The 21,315-nt window shown below is 49.3% G+C and overlaps 1 protein-coding gene across 5 annotated transcripts in view; it reads right to left on the bottom strand.

Moving 5' to 3' along the window:
• caskin2b (CASK interacting protein 2b) overlaps nt 1–21,315 on the bottom strand; it is a 255,010-nt gene that overhangs the window by 46,905 nt on the left and 186,790 nt on the right. For all 5 annotated transcript variants that reach the window (XM_078225315.1, XM_078225314.1, XM_078225317.1 and 2 more), the window contains 5 exons: nt 18,302–18,432; nt 12,565–12,673; nt 5,949–6,057; nt 4,204–4,298; nt 2,319–2,436 (listed from right to left, as the gene is read on the bottom strand). In XM_078225315.1, the coding sequence (XP_078081441.1) occupies nt 2,319–2,436; nt 4,204–4,298; nt 5,949–6,057; nt 12,565–12,673; nt 18,302–18,432 (562 nt within the window). The remainder of the gene's footprint in view (nt 1–2,318; nt 2,437–4,203; nt 4,299–5,948; nt 6,058–12,564; nt 12,674–18,301; nt 18,433–21,315) is intronic.

Raw genomic sequence — 21,315 nt, forward strand, 5'->3', positions numbered from 1 at the left:
CCCATCATCTCCTGAAGGCCCTGGCTCCTGGTAAGGGTACGATCCCTTAGGTGCTGGGCGTGTTCCTCTCCCAAGAGCCCAATCTTCATGAGAGCGTTGGCAGGTGAACCTGGCCCTAAGCTTCCCCCACAACCACACAGGGGCATGCGGCAGCAGGAGTGATCAAAAGCAGGAATCCAGTGGTACTGAGGCCAAAACCCTGTTGTTTCTATTTAAATAATAAAATACTTCCAACATTTTCAGCTCAGATCAGATTTCCAGCATCTGCAATATTTTACCCTTGCTCCTGTAGAAATATATATGTGGCTTCGACATTGTTCCCTCTTTAAGATCTCTGAGATCCACTCAGTGAAGCATGAGAGATTGTTCAAGTTCTGCAAATTCTGAAAAGAAAATCTGAAAAAGTAGCTTCTCTCTCAGTGGTGATGGTTGGAGAGGAGCGGGAAGGTGGTTGTGGGGGTGTGAGCTGGGGAAGAGAACCAGGAAGGGGTGGCTTGGATGGAAAATCAAAGGCATGGACATCCGATCCTCCTCCGCAGGTCATTATCTCAGAGTGACACACAATCAGCAAGTTTACTTTTCACACTTTTAACGCCATGTGAGGAATCTGGTAGCCCACATCGTCCAGAGCCTTTGTTTCCAGGGAAATATTCACTTCTTGTGTTCACGCCTGACTGAAAATGTAAACATTTCCAAAGCTGCAAAAGACACTCCATTCCCCCGCTCCACAATGCTCCTTCCCCCATGTAATCACATTACTTTTGTCAGTGACCCTGCTTTGAATGAAAGGCTCCATTACTTTGCAAGGGCCACAGGCAGTCCAGTGTCCTGTTCACAGAGGAACACGCTCCATTGACCTGGCTGAGTGCAGTTCCCTTGGAAGCATTGTGTGTGCTAAGCATTTTCTAATCAGTGCCTGTCAGTGTGGGAACTTCATTTACTCCATGGCCAGACCTTTGAAGAAAGCTAAATTGTTCCATTCATCAATGGCTTTAACTAACATCCAGTGCCTTGGTCGCAGTCCAACTAGATCCTAGGCCTGCCTGCCAAATGGAGAAAAGTTTTTATTTATTTAATTGTCGCCTGTGTAAAAGGTTTTTTTTGTCAGCTTTTCCTGACTGTTTCCATTCTAGATCCTCAACAACTCACTGTGTTGGTGGCTAACACGCCTGTCCCCAAAACTCTGCCACTGAAGCTCTGTAAATCTGCAGTATAATCCTAGAATCTCAACAGAGCAGAAGGAGGCCATTCGACCCATCACATCTGCACCTCCTCTCTGAAAGAGCATCTTAGCCAGGGCACCCCCCCCCCCCCCCCCGACACCCTGCACTATCCCCGTAAATGTACTATGGCCAATTCACCCAACCTACACATTAAGTGGGAGGAAACCAGAGCACTCAGAGGAAACTCACGCAGACACGGGAAGAACGTGCAAACTTCGCACAGTCACCTGAGGCTGTAATTGATCCTGTGTCCCTGGCGCTGTGAGGCAGCAGTGCTAATCACTTGCCGCCGAGCTGTCCATACTGGATGATGCGCCTTTCAACTGTATAATTGTTGGCTTCCCCAACTCTGTCCACATCCCTTCTGTGACATCCCAATGAACACATAAGATGCTCTGTCAGAGAGCCAGTGCAGACTTGATGGGCTGAATGGCCTCCTCCTGCCCCCTAGGGATTCTATGATTCAACTATGTTCACCCACCTCTGCTCAATGTCCCATGGCACCCTTAGTCAAAGAAAATCTGTTGATCCTGGTCTGGAAGGTTTTAGTTGATTTATTAGTATCTACATCTTTAAGGGGAAGACAATTCCCTATTGCCACTGACCTCTGTGTCTATGTGCACTGTTTGAGAGCACATTTCCAGTCCATCTGACGAAGGAGCAGCACTCCGAAAGCTTATGGTATTTGCTACCAAATAAACCTGTTGGACTTTAACCTGGTGTTGTGAGACTTCTTACGAAGGTCACCCAGCAGGATGATAGGGTGGCATGATGGCACAATGGTTAGCACTGCTGCCTCACAGCGCCAAGGACCCGGCTTTGATTCCTGGCTTGGGTCACTGTCTGTGTGGAGTTTGCACATTCTCCCCGTGTCAGTGTGGGTTTCCTCCAGGTGCTCCGGTTTCCCCCCACACTCCAAGATGTGTGGGTTAGGTGGATTGGCCATGCTAAATTGCCCCTTAGTGTCAGGGGGACTAGCTAAGGTAAATGCATGGGGTTATGGGGATAGAGCCAGAGTGGGATTGCTGTCGGTACAGACTCGATGTAATGAATAGCCTCCTTCTGCACTGTAGAATTCTATGATGACCCACTGACCTGATCGCCTGCTGATCACCTCCACAATGGAGGGGGGGAAATAGCCAACGCGGTCAGTGCCCTTCTGGCTGTCGTGAATGTGGCCCTTCCAGCGCCCATCAGCGTGCTGCTCCAGGACCTGTCACAGGGAGACAGCAACATAGAGAGTTATTAAACATACACAGCATTAACAGAACACAGCAGCTCTGCCTGTACAGAGCTGGGAAACAGCAGAGTGAGAGTTTGATAGTGCAGTAACAAAAATACAGTATAAAATATGCAGGATCCACTACCATATACACAGAGTCAAGCATTCTCTGTTATATACATATGATCTGGTGTTCCTTAAGGGATTAAAAGGGCCCTGTATTGTCAGTGATATACAGATTGTCTGATATTTCCTGTAATATATACAGGATCTACCATTCCCCATAATATACACAGGGGCTGCAATTTTCTATAATATACACAGAGATTGCTATTCCCGATCATAAACACAGGGGCTGCTATTCCCGATAATATACACAGGGGCTGCTATTCCCGATAATATACACGGGGGCTGCTATTCCCAACAATATACACAGGGGCTTCTAGTCTCTAGAATATACTCAGGGGCTGTTATTCTGTATAATATACACAGGGCTGCTATTTCCAATAATATACACAGGGGCTACTATTCTCTATAATATACACAGGGGCTGCTATTCTGTATAATATACATTGGGGCTGCTATTCTCTAGAATATACACAGGGGCTGCTATTCTCTAGAATATACACAGGGGCTGCTATTCTCTATAATATACACAGGGGCTGCTATTCTCTAGAATATACACAGGGGCTGCTTTTCTGTATAATATACACAGGGCTACTATTTCCGATAATATACACAGGGACTACTATTCTCTATAATATACACAGGGGCTGCTATTCTGTATAATATACATTGGGGCTGCTATTCTCTATAATATACACAGGGGCTGCTATTCTCTAGAATATACACAGGGGCTGCTTTTCTGTATAATATACACAGGGCTACTATTTCCGATAATATACACAGGGACTACTATTCTCTATAATATACACAGGGACTGCTACTCTCTATAATATACACAGGGGCGGCTTTTCCTGATAATATACACAGGGGCTCCTACCTTCATAATATACACAGGTGCTGCTATTCCCGATAATATACACAGGGTCTGCTATTCTCTAGAATATATGTAGGGACTGCTGTTCTCTAGAATATACACATGGGCTGCTATTCTATTCAATGTACACAGAGACTGTTAGTCCCTATAATATACACGGGGGCTACTATTCCCAACCATATACACAGGGGCTGCTATGCCCAACCATATACACAGGGGCTGCTATTCCCAATCATATACATAGGGGCTGCTCTTCCCAACCATATACACAGGGCTGCTATTCCCGATAATATACACAGGGACTGCTATTCTGTATAATATACACAGGGACTGCTATTCTGTATAATATACACAGGGACTGCTATTCCCTATAATATACATATGGGCTGCTATTCTCTGCAATATACACAGGGGCTGTTATTCTCTATAATATACACAGGGGCTGCTATTCTCATCAATGTTCACAGAGGCTATTATACAGAAAGCTGGTAAATTCTCTGTAGTGTGTACAGGGTCTGCTACTCCCTATTATATTCACAGAGGGCTGCTATTTCCTATACTATATGCAGGATAATCATTCACCAGGTTACTATGTGGAGAAATATTGTAAAGACAGTCTTTGCTATTGCACAGTACAGCAAACACTGCTGTTCAAACCATATTGGTTAATGGCCGCATAATCTGTTCCATGTTAACAAAGAGTTACATGTACAACAACTTTGCTGCTACTCGCTCACCCCAATCCGACCACGACTTACCATAATAACATCACCGGCTCTGATATTGAGTGACGTGGGGTCATGAATGTTCCAATAATCCTTAAGGGCTCTGACTTGCAGGATTCCAGAGGCTTCTGTTGGGAAGAGAATCTCAGATGATGAGAAACAGCATGTAAACACATAGGTTTGATATTCCCAAAACTCTACACCATAGTAATGTCACATTGGAGCCCTTAAAATACCCCACTGCCTATAGCAGCCACCTTGGTACCAAAACAAATTACAGAGGAACCCTGATTTAACGCAAATTCGGATATAACGCGATGAATCATTGGACTCTTTTTTTTCACTCATAATTGGCAAATTTGGCGCAATCCCGATTTAGTGCGACCCCGCTTTTTTCGTGATAACATTTTATGGACCCCAACCATCGCGTTATAACGGGGCCGCACTGTACTTGCTAGGCGTGTGAGCTGGTTTATATGAATCTATGTTATTTGTTTATAATTTTGTACTGTACTATAAATGGAATATATCCTCACTTTTGTTTTCCAACTCAACCTTGTCTAATTCTGTGGAGAGAGAAACAGAAGGTGGGATTTTCCAGTCCCGCCGCAGTGAACGGAGGTTTGGCTGAGCGCCAGATTCTCTGTTCTCTCCGGCAGTGGTAGCGGGGCGTGAATGGCCCAAGAATTCCAGACAGAGTTAATGTTTCGAGTCCACGTCATCTACAGTTCTGTAGAAGAGGCACACGCAACATCAACTCTCTTCCTATCTCCACAGATGCTGCCAGACCTGCTGAGATTATCCAGCATTTTCTGTTTTTAATCTCAGATTTCCAGCTTCAGCAGTGTTTTGCTTTTATTTGTCGAATTCTTTATCTTTCAGCCTCTCCTGTTTTACACAAGGTACCCGTGTCTGACATTCCCTTCCCCCGGGTACCCGGGTCTGACATTCCCTTCCCCCCGGGTACCCGTGTCTGACATTCCCTTCCCCCCGGGTACCCGTGTCTGACATTCCCTTCCCCCCGGGTACCCGTGTCTGACATTCCCTTCCCCCCGGGTACCCATGTCTGACATTCCCTCACCCCTGGTACCCATGCCTGACACCGTCCCTTCCCCCTGGTACATCAGGCACGGGTACCAGGGGTGGGGGGAACGCCAGGCATGGGTACCAGGGGTGGGGGGAACATCAGGCACGGGTACCAGGGTCCCTTCCCCCTGGTACCCGTGCCTGACACCGTCCCTTCCCCCTGGTACCCGTGCCTGACACCGTCCCTTCCCCCTGGTACCCGTGCCTGACACCGTCCCTTCCCCCTGGTACCCGTGCCTGACACCGATGCTTCCCCCTGGTACCCGTGCCTGACACCGTCCCTTCCCCCTGGTACCCGTGCCTGACATTCCCCCACCCCGGTACCCGTGTCTGACATTCCCTCACCCTTGGTACCCGTGTCTGACATTCCCCCACCCCGGTACCCGTGTCTGACATTCCCTCACCCTTGGTACCCGTGCCTGACACCGTCCCTTCACCTTGGTACCCGTGCCTGACGTTCCCCCCACCCCTGGTACCCGTGCCTGATGTTCCCCCCACCCCTGGTACCCGTGCCTGACGTTCCCCCCACCCCTGGTACCCATGTCTGACATTCCCTCACCCCTGGTACCCGTGCCTGACATTCCCCCCACCCCTGGTACCCGTGCCTGACATTCCCCCCACCCCTGGTACCCGTGCCTGACATTCCCCCCACCCCTGGTACTCGTGCCTGACACCGTCCCTTCACCCTTTACCTCTGAGTAGTTGTTTGATTTCCTTGCTGGCCTGCGAGGTGGTGAACTGGTTCACGATGTCCAGGGCTGTCTGGTTGTACGTGTTCCTGATGTTGACATCAATGCCAGCCTGCAAAGAGCAATCAGGGTGGAGTTGGGGGTAAATGTCGAGGTTAAATCCCCAGCCCTCCGCCTCCCCCACTCCCACTACGCCCTCAGACTGAAACCCTGGTACTGATGGGTGGCATGGTGGCTTAGTGGTTAGCATTGCTGCCTCACAGCGCCAGGGTCCCAGGTTCAATCCCAGCCTTGGGTCACTGTCTGTGTAAAGTTTGCACGTGCTCCCCGTGTCTGCCTGGGTTTCCTCCGGGTGCTCCGGTTTCCTCCTACAATCCAAAGATGTGCGGGTTAGGTGGATTGGCTATGCCAAATTGACCCTAGTGTTAGGGGGATTAGCTAGGGTAAAATGTGTGGGGTTACGGAACTAGAGCCTGGGTGGGATCGTGGTCAGTACAGACTTCATGGGCCGAATGGCTCCTTCTGTAGTGTAGGGATTCTATGATCTACGATGGCTGCTCCATGACGAGACGGGGTGGAAGGGGGGGTGAGGGGAAGCGGGTTGGGATCTAAATGAGGGGGTGCGGGGAGTGGGGGGAGCCATTGCTGGGATGATTCCAATTGAGCCTCATATTCATGTCAATGGGAAGCTTTGCTCACTTCTGAAGAATGCAGGCTGCTGATTGGCTGCCTGTCCGAGCAGAGAAGAGGCCCTGGATTTAGAGGCCTGCCCTCATTTACAGTTATGATGTGGAGATGCCGGCGTTGGACTGGGGTAAACACAGTAAGAAGTTTAACAACACCAGGTTAAAGTCCAACAGGTTTATTTGGTAGCAAAAGCCACACAAGCTTTCGAGGCTCTAAGCCCCTTCTTCAGGTGAGTGGGAATTCTGTTCACAAACAGAACTTATAAAGACACAGACTCAATTTACATGAATAATGGTTGGAATGCGAATACTTACAACTAATCCAGTCTTTAAGAAACAAAACAATGGGAGTGGAGAGAGCATCAAGACAGGCTAAAAAGATGTGTATTGTCTCCAGACAAGACAGCCAGTGAAACTCTGCAGGTCCACGCAACTGTGGGAGTTACAAATAGTGTGACATGAACCCAATATCCCGGTTGAGGCCGTCCTTGTGTGTGCGGAACTTGGCTATCAGTTTCTGCTCAGCGACTCTGCGCTGTCGTGTGTCACGAAGGCCGCCTTGGAGAACGCTTACCCGAATATCAGAGGCCGAATGCCCGTGACCGCTGAAGTGCTCCCCCACAGGAAGAGAACAGTCTTGCCTGGTGATTGTCGAGCGGTGTTCATTCATCCGTTGTCGCAGCGTCTGCATAGTTTCCCCAATGTACCATGCCTCGGGACATCCTTTCTTGCAGCGTATCAGGTAGACAACGTTGGCCGAGTTGCAAGAGTATGTACCGTGTACCTGGTGGATGGTGTTCTCACGTGAGATGATGGCATCTGTGTCGATGATCCGGCACGTCTTGCAGAGGTTGCTGTGGCAGGGTTGTGTGGTGTCTTGGTCACTGTTCTCCTGAAGGCTGGGTAGTTTGCTGCGGACAATGGTCTGTTTGAGGTTGTGCGGTTGTTTGAAGGCAAGAAGTGGGGGTGTGGGGATGGCCTTGGCGAGATGTTCGTCTTCATCAATGACATGTTGAAGGCTCCGGAGGAGATGCCGTAGCTTCTCCGCTCCGGGGAAGTACTGGACAACGAAGGGATGACGATGGCATTGCTTCAACGGCCTCAGTGCTCAGCGCCAACAACTGCCAGTTTCCAGATGCAATTTTACATCTCATCCGCTTCATCCTGGACCACAATATCTTCACCTTCAACAACCAGTTCTTCATCCAGACACACGGAACAGCCATGGGGACCAAATTTGCACCTCAATATGCCAACATCTTCATGCACAGGTTCGAACAAGACTTCTTCACCGCACGGGACCTTCAACCGATGCTATACACTAGATACATCGATGACATTTTCTTCCTTTGGACTCATGGTGAACAATCACTGAAACAACTCTATGATGACATCAACAAGTTCCATCCCACCATCAGGCTCACCATAGACTACTCTCCGGAATCGGTTGCATTCTTGGACACGCGCATCTCCATTAAGGACGGTCACCTCAGCACCTCACTGTACCGCAAGCCCACGGATAACCTCACGATGCTCCACTTCTCCAGCTTCCACCCTAAACACGTTAAAGAAGCCATCCCCTACGGACAAGCCCTCCATATACACAGGATCTGCTCGGATGAGGAGGATCGCAACAGACACCTCCAGACGCTGAAAGATGCCCTCATAAGAACAGGATATGGCGCTAGACTCATTGATCAACAGTTCCAACGCGCCACAGCGAAAAACCGCACCGACCTCCTCAGAAGACAAACACGGGACACAGTGGACAGAGTACCCTTCGTTGTCCAGTACTTCCCCGGAGCGGAGAAGCTACGGCATCTCCTCCGGAGCCTTCAACATGTCATTGATGAAGACGAACATCTCGCCAAGGCCATCCCCACACCCCCACTTTTTGCTTTCAAACAACCGCACAACCTCAAATAGACCATTGTCCGCAGCAAACTACCCAGCCTTCAGGAGAACAGTGACCAAGACACCACACAACCCTGCCACAGCAACCTCTGCAAGACGTGCCGGATCATCGACACAGATGCCATCATCTCACGTGAGAACACCATCCACCAGGTACACGGTACATACTCTTGCAACTCGGCCAACGTTGTCTACCTGATACGCTGCAAGAAAGGATGTCCCGAGGCATGGTACATTGGGGAAACTATGCAGACGCTGTGACAACGGATGAATGAACACCGCTCGACAATCACCAGGCAAGACTGTTCTCTTCCTGTGGGGGAGCACTTCAGCGGTCACGGGCATTCGGCCTCTGATATTCGGGTAAGCGTTCTCCAAGGCGGCCTTCGCGACACACAACAGCGCAGAGTCGCTGAGCAGAAACTGATAGCCAAGTTCCGCACACACAAGGACGGCCTCAACCGGGATATTGGGTTTATGTCACACTATTTGTAACTCCCACAGTTGCGTGGACCTGCAGAGTTTCACTGGCTGTCTTGTCTGGAGACAATACACATCTTTTTAGCCTGTCTTGATGCTCTCTCCACACCCATTGTTTTGTTTCTTAAAGACTTGATTAGTTGTAAGTATTCGCATTCCAACCATTATTCATGTAAATTGAGTCTGTGTCTTTATAAGTTCTGTTTGTGAACAGAATTCCCACTCACCTGAAGAAGGGGCTTAGAGCCTCGAAAGCTTGTGTGGCTTTTGCTACCAAATAAACCTGTTGGACTTTAACCTGGTGTTGTTAAACTTCTTACTCATTTACAGTTGCCAGGCAACAACCAGGCATCCCAGTGCAGTTTCCCTGGATACAGGTCAAAGCTGCTGCTCCTGCTGCCAGGGGCTACATACCCTCAAAATGTTGTTGTGGCTTATTCATTTCAGTCAGAAGGCCTTGATGTGTTCCTGGGAGCCACCCACTCACATATGGTCATTTAAAGGGGCTGGCATTGGCACGGCCTGTATGGGACCCTCTGAGTTGCTGTGTGCCCAAGAGGCTGCTCTGATTGGCACATTCTCACTCTCCCAGGGCCCATTAAAATAACCAAGCACTTCCTTTAGCTGGAATTCTCCTCCATGGAGAAGTGGAAGAGTTTGGAATGTGCATTGCGCAGGCTCTGCCGGTTCTGACCTAAAACAGCAATCTGTGTGCAATTTACATCGTAAAACTTTCAGCACCATTCACCACCCCTCAGACGCTGAATAAGTCCAAATCCAGCAAGACTTGGACGATATCCAGGCTTGGGCTGACGAGTGGCAAGTAACAGTGCCACTCAAGTGCCAGGCAATGACCATCTCCAACAAGAGAGAATCTAACCATCGCCCCTCGACATTCAGTGGCATTACCATCACTGAATCCCCCACTATCAACATCCTGGAGGTTACTAATGACCAGAAACAGAACAGGGCCAGCCATATAGAGTCATAGAGTCAAAGAGGTTTACAGCATGGAAACAGGCCCTTCGGCCCAACTTGTCAATGCCATCCTTTCTTTTTTAAAACCCCTAAGCTAATCCCAATTGCCCGCATTTGGCCCATATCCCTCTATACCCATCGTACCCATGTAACTATCTAAATGCTTTTTAAAAGTCAAAATTGTACCTGCCTCTACTACTACCTCTGGCAGCTTATTCCAGACACTCACCACCCTGTGTGAGAAAAAATTGCCCCTCTGGACACTTTGGTATCTCTTCCCTCTCACCTTAAACCTGTGCCCTCTAGTTTTAGACTCCCCTACCTTTGGGAAAAGATATTGACTATCTAGCTGATCTGTGCCCCTCATTATTTTATAGACCTCTATAAGATCACCCCTCAGCCTCCTACGCTCCAGAGAAAAAAGTCCCAGTCTATCCAGCCTCTCCTTATAACTCAAACCATCAAGTCCCAGTAACATTCTAGTAAATCTTTTCTGCCGTATATAGCCATATTAATATAGCCATATAAATATTGTGGCTATAAGAGGTCAGTGATGGGAATTCTGCAGAGAATAGCTCACTTCCCAAAGCCCATCCACAATCTATGAGACACAAGTCAGGAGTGTGGTGGAATACTCTCCACTTGTCTGGATGGTTGCAGTTCCAACAACACTCAAGAAGCTCAACATCATCCAGGACAAAGCAGCTCGCTCGATTGGCACCACATCTACAAACATTCACTCCCTCCAGCACCGACACTCAGTCGCAGCCGTGTGTACTATCTATAAGATGCACTGCAGGAACTCACCAAGGCTCCTCTGGCAGCACCTTCCAACCTGGGATGTCTACCATCAAGAAGGACAAGTGCAGCAGGTATCTGGGAACACCACCACCTAGAAGTTCCCCTCCAAGTCACTCACCATCCTGACTTGGAAATATATCGCCGTTCCTTCACTGTCACTGGGTCAAGATCCTGGAATTCCCTCCCTAACAGCTCTGTGGGTGTACCTACACCACAAGGACTGCGGCGGTTCAAGAAGGCAGCTCACCACCACTTTCTCCAGGGTAGTGAGGGTTGGGCAACAAATGCTAGTCTAGCCAGCGGTGTCCGCATCCTGCGAGTTAAAGTTTAAAACTACACCCCAACTTCCAACTGGAAAGCAGTCTATCACATGAATCAGGAAGGCACCTGGGACCCAGAATCCAATTCCATTGTTAATGAGCGGGGGAGGGAGTGGTGCGGAACATTCTGAGGCCGTTTCCACCCCATTCATGTCAGGAAGGGAAAACTGACTCCAAAAAATCAAACTGAGCTCAGGGTTGGAGTTGAGGGCAAGAGACCAGCGCAGAGGGGTCTTCAGAACAAAATACAACTGCCAAAACTTTCAACCCAGTCAACATTCTGAATGATGTATATGTTATCACCATTTGCTACTGGACTGGCAAGCTAGAGATCACAATCCAAATCCCAGCACAGCTAGGATGGCATTAGAAATTGCATCCAGGAGTGTGTGGGTGGTCACCCAGAACAAAATAAATATGAACAGCTGTGTTTAAAGGTGTCATGATGTGGAGATGCCGGCGTTGGACTGGGGTAAGCACAGTAAGAAGTCTCACAACACCAGGTCAAAGTCCAACAGGTTTATTTGGTAGCAAATATTTGCTACCAAATAAACCTGTTGGACTTTAACCTGGTGTTGTGAGACTTCTTAAAGGTGTCACGCAGGACTCCAGGTGTTGCACACTTGCTGAGTCAGAAGGTGATAGGTTCAAGTCCAATTCCAGAGACCTGAGCGCACAATCTAGGTTCCAGTGCAGTACTGAGGGAGTGCTGCACTGTCAGAGGTACTGTCTTTCAGCTGTGACATTAAACCAGGACCCTGTCTGGCCTTGCAGGTGGACAGAAAACTATGGCCCTATTTCAAAGGGGAGCAGGTGAGTCCTCCCTTGGTCCCCTGGTCAATATTTATCCTTTCACCAACATCATGTCAACAGATCTGGTCATTATCTTGTTGCTGCTTGTGTAAACTTGCTATGAAACAAATTAACTGCTGTTTACCCTACAGAGCAACAGTGACTATACTTCAAAAGTAGGACCTCCATTGCAAGGTTCCTTCAGACACTCTGGGAATTGGCCAGAGAGATGTAAGTGTCTTTAAAAATCTGACTTTATAATAATTATTTTGTGGGATGCGGGTGACGCTGGCTGGGCCAGCATTTATCATCCATCCCTAATTACCCTAGTGTCCCGGGATACGTAGGTTAGAGGGATTAGCGGGGTAAATATGTGGGGTTATGGTGATAGGGCCTGGGTGGGATTGTTGTCGGTGCAGGCTCGATGGGCCGAATGGCCTCCTTCTGCACTGTAGGGATTTTATGATTCTATGATTCAGGTGAAGCAATGGAGTGATCGACTGGGAGAGAGGCAGCCAGAGTGTGTCAGTGTGGTCAGGAGCGTGGACAGACTGACAGCTCCTTTCCTCTAACCTCAGCTGTCAGAGAGTTAGTGGACTCGGAGCGTACACACTCCTCTCGAGTTAACCTTACAGTGAGCAGACTTACATCGAGGAGCAGTCGAACCACCTCAGTCTTGCCGCACAGTGCTGCCTCGTGCAGAGCTGTCCCTGTTTTAGCCACTTTGTTTGCATCAATCCCGGCTTTGATTAGCAACCTGCAATGAAGAGAATGACAGGGTTAACTGGACAGTAATGAGCCGCAGGGAGATAGTACCATGGGAATGACCGAGTGTAGAAGCTCAGGACCCTGCAGAGAGGGAGAGGGGGTCCCGCAGGGAGGGAGAGGGGGTCCCGCAGGGAGGGAGAGGAGGTCCCACAGAGAGGGAGAGGGGGTCCCGCAGGGAGGGAGAGGGGGTCCCGCAGAGACGGAGAGGGGGTCCCGCAGGGAGGGAGAGGGGGTCCCGCAGGGAGGGAGAGGGGGTCCCGCAGGGAGGGAGAGGGGGTCCCGCAGAGACGGAGAGGGGGTCCTGCAGGGAGGGAGAGGGGGTCCCGCAGGGAGGGGGAGAGGGAATCCCACAGGGTGGGGGGGGGATGGGGGGGATCATGCAAGGAGTGGGGGGGGGGCGGAATCCTGCAGAGGGAATGTAGGGATCCGGCAGAGTGTGTACAAAAGAATCTCCATGAAAGGATTCAAGGTGATCCCACAGTGATACAGCATGTCCCCGTGTGGTGCATGAATTTAACCATCTTCTGCCCAACAAATCTCCCAACTCTATATCCAAACTTTGGGAGCACACTATTACTGCTGTCTGTAAAACATAAAATATATTCATCCCAAACACCGAGAAATTCACAGGCTAAAAAGCAAGACCATTAATCTCTCACTGCAGTGATAATCCACAACCTCTCTCAACATGTTTAACATCCGGAAATAATCAGTACACTGTCGGTACGTTGAACAGATAGTCCACTCACACAGACCCGGGATGTGCAGGATAAATAGGGGACGGTGTGACTCATGGTTTATCACATGCAGTACGGTGTTTGTACACAAGGGGGTGACCTTCTCCAGTCAAACCCACAACCTGCACTCTCCTCACAGGCCATCTGGTAATTGTGAATGGAGCAATCTAATTAGCATTCTTGGTTAAAGGGACACCTTCATAAAGTTGTGAGTCTCTCATCTCATTACTAGTTAATGACTGATATTACAAGTCCCATTAAAGCTGCCCTGAAGCACATAAACAAGAATGCACTCAGAAGGCCCACAGAGACACACGTTTAAAAATTCCTCTGGCGGTTTCTGCTGTGATTAAACATCTGAGTTCAGGCAACACGACAATTTAGCAGCCTCTGCCAGCTGATTTTAACTTGTCGGCCTTTGCTCTCTGTAGGATGTGGGGTGGAGAAGATCGAGATTTCTGCTTCTTCACTTCTCACCAAAGATGTGCGGGTCAGGTTGATTGGCCATGCTAAACTGACCCTAGTGTCAGGGAGATTAGCAGGGTAAATATGCGGGGTTACAGGGATAGGGACTGGGTGGGATTGTGAATGGTGCAGACTTGATGGGCTGAATGGCCTCTTTCTGCACAGTAAGGATTCTATGATTCTCAGAGAGAGGCCAATGTGGGTCCTTAACTGGGTCAATAACACTGTCAGTGATTGGCCAGGGTACAGGACCACTCAGCCTGCTCACTGCCTGCTCACAGAGGTGGCTGTGGATAATAAAGTTTATTTATTAGTGTCACAAATAGGCTTACACTAACACTGAAATGAAGTTACTGTGAAAATCCCCAACACCACACTCCGGTACCTGTTCGGGTACACTGAGGGAGAATTTAGCATGGCCAATGCACCCTAAGCAGCACGTCTTTGGACTGTGGGAGAAAACCGGAGCACCCAGAGGAAACCCACGCAGACATGGGGAGAACGTGCAGACTCCGCACAGACAAGGCCGGAATCGAACCTGGGTCTCTGGTGCAGTGAGGCAGCAGCGCTAACCACTGTGCCACCGTGCTGTTCACGAGGAAGGAGGCTGTCCAACACCCACCCTTACTCCTCACCCGAGGGTCACCACAGATGAGGGGCAAGGTTGAGAAGGCGGGGCCTTCATGAATAACCTCAGCCAGTAGTGGAATTGAACCCACGGTCTTGGTATCGCTCTGCACCACCAACCAGCCTCCCAGCCAACTAAGCTAAACTTGCACCCTTGCTTTGGATGAGGTATTAAACTGAGATGCCCCCTGCCCTCTCAGGGGATGACACTAGTTTGAAAGGAGGGCACGGTGGAACAGTGGTTAGCACTGCTGATACACAGCACCAGGGGCCTGTAACCCAGCAAGGCGAGCGGGAGGATTCGGGGCACTGAAAACAAAGATGGGAGGGGAGTGGTTGGTACTTGTAATAAGTCATCGGAGGCGGAAGTCCCTTCATCAAAATTCCTTTTTTTACAAGACCCAACAACACTATACAGAGTGCTCTCAGACTGCAGTCTCCATCCGGAGTGCCAGAGGGACTGACACTCCTGTCTAAGTACAGAGCATGGGGTTCCCTGATTGGACCATCAATTTGGCCCTTAATCAGGGAGCTCATATTCAAGCAGGCCAACCTCAATTGCCAATTAAAATCGTTACCGTACCGATAGTGGGACCCACTGCATAGAGACACAATGCCATACAGTGTATGGGCTGCAGAGGATCAGATACAGCCTTTCTCTGTAAGCTGGACATTTCGAGGCAAGATTCTCGCAGCTACCCAAAGCATTAACTCCAAAAACCTGATTCCACTCCAGGGAGTCAGGGGAAAGCACTGAGGCCCCTCTTCATCATGTGGGAGCCCAGACTAACCATCCCCTCCGTGCTGTACGGTAAAAACATGCTGGGGGCGATACTAAGTTTATCTGAGAGCCAGAGGGCGGTGCTGAATGAGAACAGGTTGGGTCAGGAGTCAGGCTGACAGTAAATGTCTGTTTATAATTAAATGGCTCAGCAGCCAGGAAACTGAGCGTGAAGTGTGGTGATGACCTGGCGAACTGACTGAGAGGTCAGAGCTGCTCCCCAACCTGACACACAGGGCGATTGGACAACACAGCCCCGCTGGCAGTGAGGACACTCCCAGCCAACCTGCACTCCCTCAGCTTCCAAAACTCACAGAGGAAAAATCAATGTTCAGGGGATAGAGTGTCACTCTGAGCACTAGCCAAGTGATTTACAACCTCACTCTAAAACTCTGACCCATAAATCAATAGCATTGGGCTTTAACAAACAGACTGACTGTAGTTTGACAGACAGGGAATGAGGTTTACATATCAAGATAGCTTACACACACACTCATTCTGTATCTAAACCCATGCTGTACCTGTCTTGGGAGTGTTTGATGGGGACAGTACAGAGAGAGCTTTACTCTGTATCTAATCCCATGCTGTACCTGTCCTGGGAGTGTTTGATGGGGACAGTGCAGAGGGAACTTTACTCTGTATCTAACCCCATGCTGTACCTGTTCTGGGAATATTTGATGGGGACAGTGTAGCAGGAGCTTTACTCTGTATCTAACCCCGTGCTGTACCTGTCCTGGGAGTGTTTGATGGGGACAGTGCAGAGGGAACTTTACTCTGTATCTAACCCCGTGCTGTACCTGTCCTGGGAGTGTTTGATGGGGACAGCGTAGAGGGAGCTTTACTCTGTATCTAACCCCGTGCTGTACCTGTCCTGGGAGTGTTTGATGGGGACAGTGCAGAGGGAACTTTACTCTGTATCTAACCCTGTGCTGTACCTGTCCTGGGAGTGTTTGATGGGGACAGTGTAGCAGGAGCTTTACTCTGTATCTAACCCTGTGCTGTACCTGTCCTGGGAGTGTTTGATGGGGACAGTGTAGAGGGAGCTTTACTCTGTATCTAACCCCGTGCTGTACCTGTCCTGGGAGTGTTTGATGGGGACAGTGCAGAGGGAACTTTACTCTGTATCTAACCCCATGCTGTACCTGTTCTGGGAATATTTGATGGGGACAGTGTAGCAGGAGCTTTACTCTGTATCTAACCCCGTGCTGTACCTGTCCTGGGAGTGTTTGATGGGGACAGTGCAGAGGGAACTTTACTCTGTATCTAACCCCGTGCTGTACCTGTCCTGGGAGTGTTTGATGGGGATAGTGTAGAGGGAGCTTTACTCTGTATCTAACCCCATGCTGTACCTGTCCTGGGAGTGTTTGATGGGGATAGTGTAGAGGGAGCTTTACTCTGTATCTAACCCCATGCTGCACCTGTCCTGGGAGTGTTTGATGGGGATAGTGTAGAGGGAGCTTTACTCTGTATCTAACCCCATGCTGTACCTGTCCTGGGAGTGTTTGATGGGGATAGTGTAGAGGGAGCTTTACTCTGTATCTAACCCCGTGCTGTATCTGTCCTGGGAGTTTTTGATGGGATTTCTGAATTAGCTATGCTGATTTAGAATGATGATGTGTAAACATTAATGTAGCCATATTGAACAAGTCAGGAGGCAGCTCCTGCTCACGGTTGTGGCAGTAAAGCTAGTTTAAAACAAAGTGGTCACTCACTTCACTACAACCAACCTTTGGTTCAGTGGAAGCAATCCAGTTGTTGAATCTGAGGTTCAATTGATTGGACCCCCTGCTCCAGACAATCCCTGTAATCGGAGACTTTGCTTCGGAATTCGGGATTAGTGCCCAACCGTACACCTGTGTCCGGCGGCTGGGAGGCCCCTCTTCATCATGTGGGAGCCCAGACTAACCATCCCCTCCCTGCTGTACGGTAGAAACATGCTGATGGACACAGAGGGAGTGTTCAGCTTGTCAGCCTGTACTCTCTTTCATTCCATTCACACTCTTTCTCAAAGCAAGAGGCTGAAGTCACGAAAACAAACATATCAACTCCATTGAAAGGCAGAACATTAATACTGGCCACACTGAGGCCAGCCTCTTTGATTCTGACCCCTGATCTGAGCTCCATTTGCGCAGTGAGAGGGTGGGGATAGAGCAAAGACAGTCGACGATGATTCAGATGTTCACCAGTCCAGGCTCTAATCGACCACAGATACTGGTCCCGCTCACTGAGATATGGGCCCTGATTTCACCGGCACACCCGCCCCAAAATCAGGATGGCGAGGCTCACAGAACCACGTTCTCCGACACGATCTTACGAGCCTCGGGCGGGCGTGGCCGGTAAAATTCCAGCCACAATCTAAAGCTGGAAATTCAGCAGCGAGAGAGCCTGGGCTTCATCAGTCGCTTCTCTGGAGCCCCCGCGTGTAATGTGCAACTCTCCCGATTTTCCTGTTTGTTGGAATGCACAAATGTCAAAGCACTTGGAGAACAACAACAACTTGCATTTACATAGCACCACTAACATAATCAAATGTAGAAGATATTAGGACAGGTCACCAAAAGCTTGACCAATTAAGTGGCTTTACAGGAACATCTTAAAAGGAGAGGGATTGGGAGCTTCAGGGAGAGACGTGCTGGGTAAGTATGTGGGGGAGAAAGGAACGGAAGGGTGAGTCGCTGATGGGAGGTTTCTTTTGTGGAGTAGAACTATCAGACTCACTGAGTAATCTGTGTACAGTACATTGGGAGAGAGGGTGAATCGAGCCTGTGGTTCAGTCCCAATCACTGTCCTAAATGGCTAAGAGTCACATGGAGATTCCCGAACAGCACAGAGCACATTGAGACATGGCACAGCCAGATACGGTCACATCATTCACGGAGGTTTCCTGGTGACCACCTGATCCGAGGATAACCGGGAACCGTGCACCTCCCTGGAAATGAATGACTTTGATATCAGGGCCACATCGTGTGGCACAACACAGGTACACATTAAAATAAGATGCCCATACCTGATGATGTCCTTGTGCCCATTCTTTGCAGCCAGGTGCAGTGGGGTGGTGAAGTTGGTATCAGTGCTGTCTTTGGTCTGACCCTCCAGCAAGGCGACACACATGTTGCTGTTCAACAGAAGCTGCGCGACCTGGGCATTAAGGCAAGAGAGGCAGAGTCATTGAAAATGCTTCAAGGGCTAGCGACTGGCATTCCAGAGATTCTGTTCACTCAGTGACTCCAGGCTCCATTCAATATGGAGCCTGACTGAATTTTGACATCCAACAGGGCCTAGCTGCTGCTAATGAGGCCTCTAATTTAGGTGGTGTAGGCAAGTTGGAAGATCACAGTCTGGGGGGGGGTGTCAACAGATGGTGTTGCTGACCGAGTGTTGGCTGATGCCTCAACTGTCCTGTCACCTTGATCTCCCAACTATCTGGGAAAAGCCAATCAGCCACCAGAAAGGGTTGATGGTTATGTCTCCAATGAGATTGGGACTTACCCTCCCCTCCAACCACCCAAAATCCCCTCCTGCTGTCCTTCTGGTTAAATAGTGAGATAACTTCCCAGAGGCCCATGTCCCGTCACCAAAACTGATTTATTTACAATGGTTTGCAATCCTCAGGCAGGTACTTCCCAGTCCAGAATATTCACCCTGAGTGCCGCTGACCCTGACACTCCACATTATATATCTCCGTAGAGCTCCATGATTGGGCAGCTTTAACAGGCCTCAATTAGGGAGCTCATATTCCAGCAGGTTCAAGGGGGCAGCATGGTGGCACAGTGGTTAGCACTGCTGGCTCACAGTGCCAGGGACCCGGGTTCAATTCCGGCCTCGGGTCACTGTCTGTGGTATTCGCACATTCTCCCTGTGTCTGTGTAGGTTTGGTGCAGACTCGATGGGCCGAATGGACTTCTTCTGCACTGTATGATTCTATGATTCTATAACTCATGGACCTCACTGAAGTCATTACAAATACCAGACATACCCCAGCAGAATTCTACCTGCTTAAAACGTCAATACCAGTTAATTCCAGAACCTCTTCCTTCAGCATCTGTCTCGACACGTCTTGGCTTTCCCTCCCTAGTCCTTCACCAGAAGATGCCACGCAGCTCAGCGGCAGCACTGCCACTCCTCTGGGTCAGGCTGTGGGTTCAAGTCACAACCCTGAGTCCAAGATTTCGGATCACACTCTGGTGCAGCACTGAGGGAGTGTTGTATTGTCAGAGATGCTGTCCTTCAGGTGAGGCATAAAACCGAGGCCCAGACTGCCTCCTCACATCATGCCAATTCAGAACTGGAAGAAGAGCAAAGAAGACCTCCCCAATGTCCTGGTCGATACCTAAACCAGAGTCGCTAAAGACAGATTCAATGACAAGTTTAGAGAGCTTGCTGTGTGCAAATTGGCTGCTGTATTTCATACTTTACCACTGTCACTACAGTTCAAAAGCACTTTTATTGAGTAGGAGACACTTTGGGAATGTCCTGAGGTTGTGGAAGTCACTATATAAATGCAAGACATTCACAGTCAGGGCAGTTAATATGCCTCAGTCTGATCCAGCCATGCCCTGTTGTGTTGGCCTTCGTGGTTGACTATCATCAAGATAAAGGATAATGCTGCGGGCTCTTTTACCCTCCTCTCCTGCTGGGGTTCTCTCTCCACTGATGTGAAATTCCACAACTGCCCTCCAATGCCTCGGCCCCGGTGGCTAATTATTCATGTGTGGGTCTTATCGGTTAATGCTGTTGGGTTATATCACGGCCGAATTCAGCTCAATCTCAACTAAAGCACGGACAGGGACGCCAATGGTTAGCGATGAGAAGACTGGATGATCTCCTTCTCTGTAACCTAGAGACATAAAGGTAATTCTGCTACAACAGCGGAGAATGACCATCGCAGTGCCAGGGACCCAGGTTCGATTCCCGGCTTGGGTCACGGTCAGCGTGGAGTCTGCACAGTCTCCCCGTGTCTGCGTGGGTTTCCTCCGGGTGCTCCGATTTCCTCCCACATTCTGAAAGACGTGCTGGTTAGGGTGCATTGACCCGAACAGGCGCCGGAGTGTGGCGACTAGGGGAATTTCACAGTAACTTCATTGCAGTGTTAATGTAAGCCTTACTTGTGACTAATAAATAAACTTTTAAACTTTTTTTTCAGCATTGCTGAGGGATCAAAGCTGCAAGATGTGGGGGTCTGACTGGCTCTGTTACTCACTCCAGTCTTACTGCCCTGTGGCAAGAGACAGTGGAGCTGGAATTCACCTCTGGCTTCAGCGCAAAATGGCCAGAATTGCACAGACCATCAACACAGCTGACCATCGGATGGGGCGTTGTACAAGCGACCGACATATCTGTTTGCTGCTGCTGTGTGAGATGGATTTCGACCCCCTTCCCAGACGCACAGTCTTCCTTCCTAAACTGGTGACATTTTGATTGGTGAGTGAGCCAACTGAAAGAGTTAAATGGAGGATTGAAATCGGAATGGTTGCCGGAGGTTTTTTGGGGGGGGGGGCGGTGTGTGGTACGGCGGAGGTTTGCTGCTTGCTGGGGGTAAGGCCCAAGTGGGTAATCTCCGACTGTCACCGGATCCAAATGAAGAAAGGAAAGTAGGTGCAAGATGAGGATGTTACTGAGAAGAAGAGTCAGGGAAAATTCTTTCACTCTTGGGGACATTGGCATCGTTGGTTGGCCAGCATTTATTGCCCATCCCTAGTTGAGAGTCAGCCACATTGCTGTGGCTCTGGAGTCACATGTAGGCCAGGCCAGGTAAGGACGGCAGATTTCCTTTCCTAAAGGACATTAGTGAACCAGATGGGTTTTTCTGACAATCGATAATAGTTTCATGGTCATCAGTAGATTCTTAATTCTACATTTATTTTTATTGAATCCAAATTGCACCATCTGCCGTGGCAGGATTCGGACCCGGGCCCCCAGAAGATTAGCTGAGTTTCTGGATTAATAGTCTAGTGATAGTCTGTCACCAGGGGTATAAAATTGTGAAGTTTATGTAACAACTCTTCAATGATTGGCTATTCC

Source organism: Mustelus asterias, chromosome 12, assembly GCF_964213995.1.
Source record: "Mustelus asterias chromosome 12, sMusAst1.hap1.1, whole genome shotgun sequence".
Taxonomy (NCBI): Eukaryota; Metazoa; Chordata; class Chondrichthyes; order Carcharhiniformes; family Triakidae; genus Mustelus; species Mustelus asterias.